Consider the following 11,167-nt stretch of genomic DNA (forward strand, 5'->3'; position numbering starts at 1 on the left):
GAGTTTCTCGAAAGCAGAACACTTTAAAAAGCGAATAAAGAACAGTTCAAACAAGCTTTTCTACTTTCTTACTCGAGTTACTTATAAAAAAACTGGTAACGTGACATATCAAAATCGTAACGAACGGTAATTTGTATACAGTGATCAGTGAAGTCGACTTGCGACCTTATTTAGCTACATATTTACATATTTTCGCGGGACTTAATTTTCGCGATTTTCGCGACTTTTAAAAAATCGCCAAATTAAAGAACCGCGAAAATTTATTTTAAACGTTTTTATTGTATTTTTTTGGTTAATTACGTATTTTTGGCCAAATCGCGAAAATTAAGTCTCGCGAAATATTCTCGTTCCATTTTCGCGAAATTAAGTTCCAGCGAAAATAAGTAACAATAAGGTACTTACTGGTTTTCAATTTTATTTGCCATCACTAGATCGAGTACTTTTAAAAGGACTGTAATGGGGCACTTTGTGCATGATACTAGCGTACTATTTTATGTCATTTGCATCTAATTTGGTGTCATATTTCTAGAGCAGTTTTCAATTGAGTGTCGTAAAACCAAAACCAAAGTAATTACTCTGGCCAATCACAAAGGACACAGACAATCCAGTGAACCAATCAAAACTCGAAGCAAATACATGTAGCTGGCACGAAGCGCGGGAAAACGTGCGCGAGTGAGTCACGATTGGTTTTGGTTTTACTCCTGATTGGCTGAGAAAGTGGCGCGAGATTTTTAAGCCAATCACTAAGCGTAGTAATGCAAAACCAAAGCAAACGCAATTTACTTTCGACACTCAAGTGAAAACAGCTCTAACCTAATTTTCTTGTCATTGTTATTTCGCCACCCTTTGTTTTAACATGTTCTGCTTTGGGATATTCCTTTTGGGTTTTCTTGACAGTTTAGTTCACTGAATTTTACACATGTTTCGATTTTTCTGCCCTGTTATCTGTTTAATTTGCTTAGATAATTGCGTGTCCTGTCCCGCGCCATTTTTGTTTACTTTCTTCCCATGACAGACTGAAAGAGTGTCTAATTAGGCTTTGGTAGATTGTGCCCGAAATAAAAGCATATTATGCTTTTAGCAGTGCTCATATTTTTTAGAAATTATGCCAAAATTATGCTACTTTCTGAAAATTATGCTCTCTGTCACCGAAATTATGCTACTTAGATTTTAAAGAAAATAAAGATCACCATTTGCATTTATCATGGATTTTCAGTATATCTGGCCTCAGTTGCTGTACGATTTGTCTGTGTGGAAAAGTGCTTGGCGTTAGCCCTGTGATAGCGAACTTTTTGCTCCTGAAACCCGGCTAAGGCCTTGTCAGCAAGATTGGTTGGTGGCTTGCTAGCCTTTCGTCTTGAGTCATGGGTAGCTGGATAGGATTTTTCTGGTTTGAGTTTTGGGCCTTGTCTTTGAGTATTGGCAATGTCTCGGGTCATCTGGTTATGGGCCATGTAATGCGCAAACTTCTGGGCGCGGGGGGGGGGGCATATCTCCATCTCTTATTATATATCAAGATTATATATATACTATTCTCGCCAGTCCCTTACAAGCATGAGTATAAATAAGAATCCGGCATTATGTCGCCGGTACCCATTTTTACACCTGGGTGGAGAGAGGCACTATGAGAGTAAAGTGTCTTGCCCAAGAACACAACACAAGTGACCCCGGCCGGGGCTCGAACTCGGACCGCTGGATCCGGAGTCCGGCGCTCTAACATTAGGCCACCGCGCCTCCCATAGAGCAAACTTAATCGAAACTTAAAGAAACGAGTGCGCAATTTTTGAGGGAACCGAGGAAAAAGCGCTGCACAAACGAGAGGTTTGTGAGGTAAATATGACACAGATAGTGCCGGACTTGGGACTAAGAAGTGCTTAAGCTTGACAGACAGCGGCCAGAACGGAGTCTGAACATTCGCTATTACAACACATCAGGTAACAGAAGCGAAGGATTCTTACGCGAACTGGGCCGAAATGAAATACTGGGCTTTTATTTATACTCGCGCTTGTAAGGGAATGGCGCGAATAGAGAGGCTGTGGACAGTGTAGCAATGCTTTCAGAATTTTGACAACTGGCCGTTTAACAGGGGGTGGCTGCTTAATAGGGGTTCGACTGTAGTGTTTTTTTTTTTTTGGACTGGCTGGCATTGGCTACCATCTTGGAAGAGTAGAGATGGAGTCTGCTGGGGAGGGGCTATTACGGAGTACGTGGTTTATCAACACCCAAGTCACTTCCACATGCAGTGCTAATGTTTTTATTACTTTCAATCAAAAAAAATCGAAGTGCCCTTTAGGCTAACTTGTGTAACCGTGCGTATTAATTATTTTAATTTTTTTATTGCAACACAACTACTAACACTACAATACAATGCACAATGCATTACTTACAATACAATTACTTTTTTTGTGAGAAGGAAATAAAGTTAAAAAAGCAACGGTGACTTTTGCCACGCGATTTGTGTTACGATTGCAATCCAATATATGTATATAGTGCAAATAAACACTTTACCTGATTTGTTTAGTTAAAATTAAGCTCTAAAAGATATGAAATTTTCTCTTGGGTTTTTGGTATTATGCATGTGTATTTTGGTTTCGTATGTACAATGCTGAACCTTCTTAATTTGAATTCTCTTTCTTCAAGCCTAAATACGGTTTAATCAGCCGATAATTTTACTTATAAAATATCAGTTAAATCAAAAAGCACCCATCCCCCCTGTGCATTTGTCTTTTCCGAAAATTGTTCGTCAAATTGCCCACTATATTTAATTTACAGTTTACATGGTTAAACGCCCCACTGGTTAGGGCTTCACAGAGCGTCAATTTCATCACCCTTTTTAAAGGAAAAGGTATAGCCTACAAAAATCAAAGAAAACTCCGATGTATACTTCTTGTCTATGTTGCAAACTCTCCTATTAGGTAATCTGCGTAACGAGACTTTCTCAAAGAAGTTCGCTTCCCGTTTCTCGGTTTGGCATTCTTAGAACTGGTTTTTGCATGTGCAAAACAGCGTAGTGAGACCTAAGCCATGCACGAGTCACGCCGGTCAAGCCAGTCACATAAAAGTTTCAATGTTTGCGAGATGACCGAGATCATTTGTTAATTTCACTCTACATGCCTAGAAAGATACTGGACTATACGGGTAGGCATAAAGGGTAGGGATTTCACGATTTAGAGTATACAAAAGCGTAACTGAAAACTGTCATTCAGTTATATTTAAAATAACCTTTATAATTTTCTCGAACAGACCCACCGAACAGTCGATATATTCAAGGGTCTTCAAGTAAATGAGACTAGTTATGTAGTATATACTCTGTAGGTATGTGAAAGCGGTACCATTTTCCTATTGAAGGTATACGAAAGGGTTACCTCGTCGGTAGAAAATTGTATATTAAAAGGTAATGGTTTTGACCTCAGAGCGGAGCCTCCCCATATGATATATAGCTCAGTTAAAAAAAAGAAATTACTTAATTACAGTGATATTAATATTGTACATGTATACGGATCTTACTACTGTAATCTTACTACCTGACTGATACAAATTGAGATTTTAAAGGAAAGGGGGACTACTTTGTTAAAGCCCGTGAGGGTTTCTATAGTCTTCATCCCAAGTAATTATATTGGTATACATTGCCATGTGCTTAAATCACTTCATGGGAAATAAACATTCATTCCTTCATGAATTTTTTTCGAGTACCTTCACCATGGGTCTCTAGCCATGTAGCATGGGTTCGGCCGTCTCCTATTTCTCCACGCAATTGCACACACCTTTCTCAAGAAATACCTTATAAAAAATGTTGAAGAAAGAGTTTCCGAGCTTCTAGATTTCAAAATTTTCTGGTGGGCATGCCCCCAGAACCCCTAGCAAGCTCTCGCCTCGTCTATATGGCAAAGATCTGGTTACGCCTCTGCACAGGCTACCAGAGTACGGAGCTAGCCTTGGTTTAAAATCTGATTGGCTGTGCAGGTGGCGCGAGCTCGAGTATTTTGAACCAATCACATAACGTAAAGAAGGGAAACCATAGCAAATCCCATCGCGTCGTGGTTACTTTAAAATAATATACTGAATAATGTAGATTAGAAGTGAAATATACTTAACCACAGTTATAAATATTACATACTAACATCAGGGCCGTAACTAGCAACAGGCAAGACGAGGCACTTGCATCGTCTAGATTTTTACCCAAAATTAAAAACAAAATATGTTTTGTTGGGAAAATAATCCGCATTTGAACAAGATTGATTTTTCTCAAGAAATACCTCATGAAAAGTGTCTCTAAAAGAGTTTCAGAGCTTCTAGATTTCAAAATTTTCTGGAGGGCATGCCCCCTGAGCCCCCTAGCAAGATCTTGCCTCGTCTATGGCAAAGGTCTGGTTACGGCCCAGCTAACATCGTTACTAAGCAAGTGTTCTCTTGTCGAATGTTTTGATTTTCCTTCATCAGTTGGACTAACGAGGTCCAAAGAACTTAGAGTTTGGTTTTCACTTTCATCTCGGCGCGTTTTAGTGAATAGTGGTAACCTCTAAACGAATACCAGTTGACTCCTTTGGCATATAATGAATCTGATCCATTAAGATAGAGTCCGTTGAGATTAGCAGTGTGACAAGCCGTGTACCACCAGGCTCCCTTATACGCCTGAGCACAGCTGCTGCCACCCCACAGGTCATTGTCGTTATCTTTCGTAGAAAACTGCGCTGTAACACTAGCAGGAAAGTAAGAAATGTAGCAAAAGTTTATTTCCTTTCTGTTTCATGAGAACATAAGTTACGGTGTTAAATACGGAATAAAGCGACACCAAACCAGGCACTATATACGGAAATCAGACAGACAGACAGACAGATAAGACAAACAGACAGACAGACAGATAAGTCAGACAGACAGACAGACAGACAGATAAGACAACTGATAAGAAACTGCAGCTGCTGAGTACATACATCTTATTAACCAAGCGCGAGGGTCGTACTGGAAGAATATAGGCCCAAGGTCATGAGCAGAGGGGGACAGGGGGTCTGAACTTCCCGCTTCCGGTACATTTTTCTCCCACTTCCCGCCCCTTACCGTAGTGGTTCCCTCCTCTTTGTCCCATATCTATTGCAAAATATGACGAAATGTTGCAACATTTTACTTGCTTCTCCCGGTTCCCGCCGCCTGAGAAATCCCGCTTCCCGCCCTCTCTTCTCACGCATCCCGCCCCTTTTCTCCCGCCCTCCTGTCGCCCGCCACTCGGGACCGAGCGCAGAGAGGTCCGTACAGAAAAGACCTGGGGACAACTTCTTCCCGTGCAATCCCGAGCAAGCTTAGTTAATAAGAGATTTATTACACGACTGAAAAAAAGATATAGATATAAGCGGAAAGCGAAAAGGATAAAAAAATCGGGATTCCGACCGAGGACCCACGGGCTTGGTTAACAAGATGTATTTATATTTTCTCATTATTCAGCAAGATGCGGACCACAGAACCACTGATAATATGCGGGAACTTTACAACTGATTTCAAAGCCACTATAAAATAATGTTAATTTAGCGTTAGCGTTGCCTTTGAGTTGCTTACTTTAACCATATCATCGAGTCGCCAGCCGTACCATTGTATCCTCCAATCAAAATCCGGTACTTATCTCCCTCGTCTGCCACCTTAAAAGTCGTGTACTCAGCATATGTGATGTTTCCATCAAAGTCTTCCAGGTCAACCCTCAGCATGACGGCATCAGCGGCAGTCAAACGGTGAAGATTGTCGTTTCCAAGCCAGAACTCGCCAATCAGGTCTCCAAACCCGTTTTTGTAGGACTCCCAATCGAGATAGAAGTCAACAGAGCCGTCCAAACGCTTCTGAAAAACGGTCCAACCTCCACCGTCCGTGGTCATGTCACACAACACTTGTATTGATTTGCCGCCATCTGGATTAATGGTGTACACACCACTGGATGTGAAACCATCTTGAAGGAGTTGAGCACAGCTTTTCATGGGCTCTGTTAGTTGAGAAAAAATTCAGTTATGAAATAATTTCAAAATGTATTCCTGTTCAGCAAATGATAGTCTCCTTCCTACCCGTTTGGGCTTGTCACGCAACGCTCCCTCCCCCACCAACGACTGCGTGACGAGCCCCGTTGCGTGACGAGCTCAAACAACGGCTGCGAAGAAGGCTAAGCAAATGATTGTACTTACTGCAAGGTTTTCCAGTATATCCATCGTTACACTTGCATTGTACGCTGTCATCTTGGTAGTTGGGAATGCAGATTTCTTTGTCGCCGCAAGGAGAGATGTTAGTCACACAGGAGCTCTGTTTAAAAAATAAGAATGTTATGTCAGTTTTGCTGCAATGGCTGAGATGCTTTGGTCGGCCAAGAAAAGCTCTCAAGGAATTGACTTACTATCTAAAGATAAAACCTTCTTGATTTTCTTCCTAATTTTGTCTCTTCTGGAGTGATATACCCGATACTAGTAGTATTTTGATAAAAGAGCTGTGTTTCAGTCCTACAGCAACGCAGCTACACCAGGCGTAGTCAATCGATAGAAATCGATATCGGAAATCAATCGATACAATCGATATCTATCGATATCAATCGGTGATTGATATCGATTGAAATCGGTAATCGATAACAATCGAACTCACAGAAAAAAATTATTATCGATTGTTATCGATTGAGAAAATCGATAATAATCGATAGCAATCGACAGTAATCGATAACAATCACTAATCCCAAGGAGCCTCTGAAGGTGTATTCGTTTGAAACATATTCTAAAGATGGCGTTACTATTTAGTAAAACAATATGAGACCGGCGTTCAAATGGTAAAACATTTTATTAATTCAGCATCTAGTCCTGCCGAAGTCGAGCCTGGGGTCCAAGCAGAATGTTCATCAAGATTCTCGTGGTTTGGGGTTTTTAAAATATTTTAACTAGTCTATTCAACCCAGGTAGCACTCAGAGCGCTGTCGATTGCATCTCCATAATATGACGTTCTTGCGTTGGTGAAAGTTCAACTCGATCCTATATATGCACGGACATTGTAGCCCTCCCGAACAATTCCATCTTTTTGCTTCATACCATGTATTTATGATGTTGTTATAGCGAGACTAGAGGGTTGCGCACCGCTACTTTGGTCGCAACTTCTTCTAATATTGAATCGCGCTGGAGATCAATATTGTTCTTGTTCTTTTTATAGTACAAGCTTAGCAATATTTGCATTACATATCCACGATTGAAGGACTCAATAGACCCGTAAAACAATATTGTGTCCATGTTTAACATGTAGGAATTGACATAAATAACTTCCGATAAAAATCGGTAACAATCAATAATAATCGATAAACCAATCCTTATCGACTTCCGATGTCAATCGAACTCACAACTTTTTTTCTTTATCGATTCCTATCGAGTGGTATCGAGTGCTATTGATTGTTATCGATTATCGGTTTATCGATTGACTACGCCTGGAGCTACACAATGAAAATAAATTTGCATTCAAATTTTATTTCAAAAGCGATCTCGATCCTCTTTTCTCTTTCTCAAGATTTTATTTCTTTCTCACAAGAGTTAACTAAAAGTATCTTATAACATTCGCAATTTGTTGTTTTCTCTACAGTTTTCATTTATCAGAACTAGTCCTTGTGCAACTTATTTTTCATCAGTGAAATTCAATAGCACTCTGAGAAAAGAACGCGACTGATCTATGGCATTAAATTTATACTGACGTACGCAGCATTTCTTGCATTTCATTGGCTGATGTTATAAGGCTAGGGCGTTGACACATTTTCACGGGTGGCGTAAAATGTTTGCGAAACTTTATGCTAGCCAAGAAAAGTGACTTGTTTTTCTTAACGAATATTCTCTATTAAAACGATTAGGTAGATTTTCCGTAATTCCGTGAAATTTGCTCAAAATGTTTCTTGGATAATGAGAAAAAATATCAAAATTAAATCGGGATACTTTGAAATTTAGAAGTTGACGATTTTGATGACATTGCGCAGTTATTTCGCTTTCAGTTAAAGCACTAGAAAAATTGCTGAATAACCTTTGGTCGTTTTGAAGTATCAGTCAGGTTCGCTCGCTTAAAAATAAAAAAAGTCATTTACATGTAAAACTTTGTCCAGTTTTGCATTTTATAAAACATTCTTCTAGTGCTATATACCGGTAGTTTGTCAAGGTTTCCAGTTTGCAACAGCGTGTATTTTTTTCCCAATGAAAACCATCGAAGGTATTTATTATTAAATTTTTGAAGTACCTCGGCTCAATAAAACGCATATTAAAAGTTCACATTAGTGATAATTTTAAAAGCCAAAAAAAATTTTTTTTTCACGCTTTATGAATCGGCTTAGGTACAAAAACGCAAGCCAAAACAAAACAAATTCGCGACAGACTGTTCCGTACTGCTGTAAGAGGCTTTGAAAAGATTGCGTCTTGTTTCGCTAAGTCAAAACTAATTCGGAGTTTTACCAATTTGCGATATTAGTAGAAGATTGCAGAACACAAATATAAGGGAGGTACAAAACTTCTGGTTAACTAAGGAATTGAGAATAATACAAGGTAATAAATAATACTGCTAAAATTTCATTTCTATACCTGTAGTCCTCTGTAAATGTAGTCTTTATCCTCTGTGAAGTTCACAAAGCCAGAAAATCGATCAGAGTTGCTAAGTTGGCACAAGTATCCTGTCTTGGCATTTTTCTCTGTGATATTGGTGACATTTATGGGTCCAAAGTTGTAAGAGAAACATTTCTCCTCGAGGACGCACTCAAACTGACAAGAGCTCTCCGAATCTACTGCTATTTCTTTTATCATGCTTCCATTAAGCTTATGGCCTGGCATTGCGCTTGCAAAGTTGACAGCTTGTAAATCTGGCTCTGAAATACGGCTTATGCCGTATACAGTCGCACAGACAAGAGTAAGTATCCACACATGCATGTTCGGTCTTCTTCACAGAGAAATGTTTTAGATAAGTGCGAAATGTGACTATGTGTCAAGTTAGGTGGAATAAGGGCTAAAATAGCAGGTGTACAGGAAGTGTTAGGCAGTAGCACTAAATAACAAAACTTATATATGTCATATATAAGTTTTGTTATGTTATATGTTATATATATCGAATGTCGATTCAAGTTTAGTTAACCATGACGGGTCGTCTCAAGATAAGTTTGCAAATAGCTTGTTGTAGACTGGTTATAGGCTGTCACTTGTTTTCAATTTCAAATGTTTTATTTTATTTTGTTTCTATTTTATAATATTTTACTGTATTCACTTATAAAATTTCCTTCCAGGGTTGGCTTAATGTAGCAAATCGTAATAAAATAATAAAAAAAAATAAAATGAAATTTAAACTCCAAAGCACGCTTATCATCTTTCACAGTTTGCCATTGTTTAATTTTAATGATATGTTTTTGCCACGAGCATGTTCCCTCACAATAAATACTTAAATTTAAGTTAAACATGAAAAAATGACAGTTCAAGAAGTGTGTTGCCGATATGAAATATATATTTTTGACTTAAAAAAATATATTTTTACAAACATAATATTTTCCGAGGGTTAAGAAGGACTAATTATGCAAAAATGGTAGGTGGAACAAGGAAATGATTAATTATTAATACGATATATAGCTACGAAACGGAATAGGGCTTGTTTATTTTTCTTTCCCTCTTTTTCATTAGAAAAGGCTTATTTTTTGTTATTTTGTTAATAGCATTAATTTTGTTATAAAGCTTATTAATGCTGTATCAGAGTTCTAAATTCAACGTTTTGGCCTAAATCGAAATATTTTGTTTATAGGTGTTATTTCCAGATTAAACCTATTTACAACAGTAAATATTAATTATTCAAGAGCACTAATGGACAAATATTTTTAAAAACACAACAACGCTTTTCAGTGTTCGGAACATGTTTCGATGTTTCAAACATCATCATCAGCCAAAATGAATATATAAGGTTTACAGAATGATCGTTATTATATAAGTAACAGCCTATACAATGAGCTTTAAAAATTCAAATTAACGTAAAATGCAAACTTATTTAAACTAACCAATAAAAATATAGAAAAGAACAATAGTGAAAACCCACTAAGCTATATATTCTATATTTTTCGAAACATGTTCCGAAAACTGAAAAGCGTTGTTGTGTTTTTAAAAATATTTGCAACACTTGTGCTATCAAGACCATTTACTAATGGACAACAAATAACGGCAAGCCATAATAGAAAACAGGGGAGGAGCTTAATTTAAATTGCTCGAAGTTGTTATTCAGTAATGGAGTCATACGGGTGCATTTGAGTTAATCAATTGTTCACTTTTTTGCCAGGGGTGGGGATGGGCATTCTCGCTCTTGCTTCTGCTCTTGCTTTTACTCACCCTTCGAACTTCAAACCCTGCCCAACAGGTAAGGTAAGGTAAAGTCTGTGTCCGAGCCAAGTGGCCCATACAGCCGGAGCTAGACTGTCCACAGCCTCTCGATTTTTCAACGCAAAAAAGCAAACGAGGCGAGCGCAAAAGGGGACGGGGGGAAGCGAGCCAAGCGAGCGAAAGAAAAAAAAAAATTTCGCTCCCCGCCCCCCACCCCCTTGCTTCTTCCGTTTTGCGCTGGCGTCCAGTTCTCTCGCCATTCTCACCGCGCGCTCATCGATCGAAAAAAACACGAAAAAATAGAGGGCTGTGGACAGTCTAAGCCGGAGCTTATCCCGGTTTCCGTAGCATTAAGACCATTAAGCGACTAAGAGTACTGCTACTCTCCCTCCCCCCCCCCCCACCCCAAAACCAAAACCGAAAAATGTGAAGTTTCCGGTCTCAAAAATGACGAATACCGTAAAACCGAAAGTCCTTTAATATAGTAAACGTAAACTGAAATTGAAAAGCAGAGAAACCGATTAGATCTCTCAGTTGATCCAACGTATACCGGTAGGAGATCGTAGACGGTTTGCTTGCTTGAACTTTTAATATAGTCCCCGTCCATAAAGAGCGGATATAATTTTTTAAAAAAGATTTTTTTTTTTTTACAAAAAAAAAAAAATGAACTGCTGCATGCTTAATGTCTTTTGTATTCCCTGGCGATTGTTTCCGGTGTAGGGTCGGGATTCGAGCTCGGGACGGGATGTCGGGATCATTTCGGCGGGATTTTGGCGGGCTCGGTCATTCCCAGGGTTTTCCGCGGTCAAAGGCTCGAGAGGCTTGGCTGCTTTTGTGATCATCACTCG

At 39.0% G+C, this 11,167-nt stretch overlaps 1 protein-coding gene across 1 annotated transcript; it reads right to left on the minus strand.

Annotated features, from left to right (window-relative positions):
• Window positions 1-3,559: 3,559 nt before the first annotated feature.
• On the minus strand, window positions 3,560-8,979 carry LOC144629904 (microfibril-associated glycoprotein 4-like). Its single transcript, XM_078488151.1, has 4 exons — window positions 8,556-8,979; window positions 6,159-6,273; window positions 5,548-5,962; window positions 3,560-4,699 (listed from the first exon to the last, which is right to left on the minus strand). The coding sequence occupies exons 1-4, from the start codon at window positions 8,895-8,897 to the stop codon at window positions 4,465-4,467; spliced, it is 1,107 nt and encodes a 368-aa protein (XP_078344277.1). The 5' UTR covers window positions 8,898-8,979; the 3' UTR covers window positions 3,560-4,464.
• Between the last annotated feature and the right edge of the window lie 2,188 nt (window positions 8,980-11,167).

The sequence above is a fragment of the Oculina patagonica genome, chromosome 11, assembly GCF_052425735.1.
Source record: "Oculina patagonica isolate OP01 chromosome 11, crgOcupat, whole genome shotgun sequence".
In the NCBI taxonomy this organism is placed as follows: domain Eukaryota; kingdom Metazoa; phylum Cnidaria; class Anthozoa; order Scleractinia; family Oculinidae; genus Oculina; species Oculina patagonica.

Excerpts from the sequence above, each read along its gene's own strand:
- LOC144629904 (XM_078488151.1), bottom strand. The coding sequence starts at position 8,897 with ATGCATGTGTGGATACTTACTCTTGTCTGTGCGACTGTATACGGCATA. Across the intron at positions 6,274-8,555 it reads ACATTTACAGAGGACTACAG|AGCTCCTGTGTGACTAACAT; the intron begins GTATAGAAATGA and ends TTTTTTAAACAG. Across the intron at positions 4,700-5,547 it reads GACTCGATGATATGGTTAAA|TGTTACAGCGCAGTTTTCTA; the intron begins GTAAGCAACTCA and ends CTTTCCTGCTAG.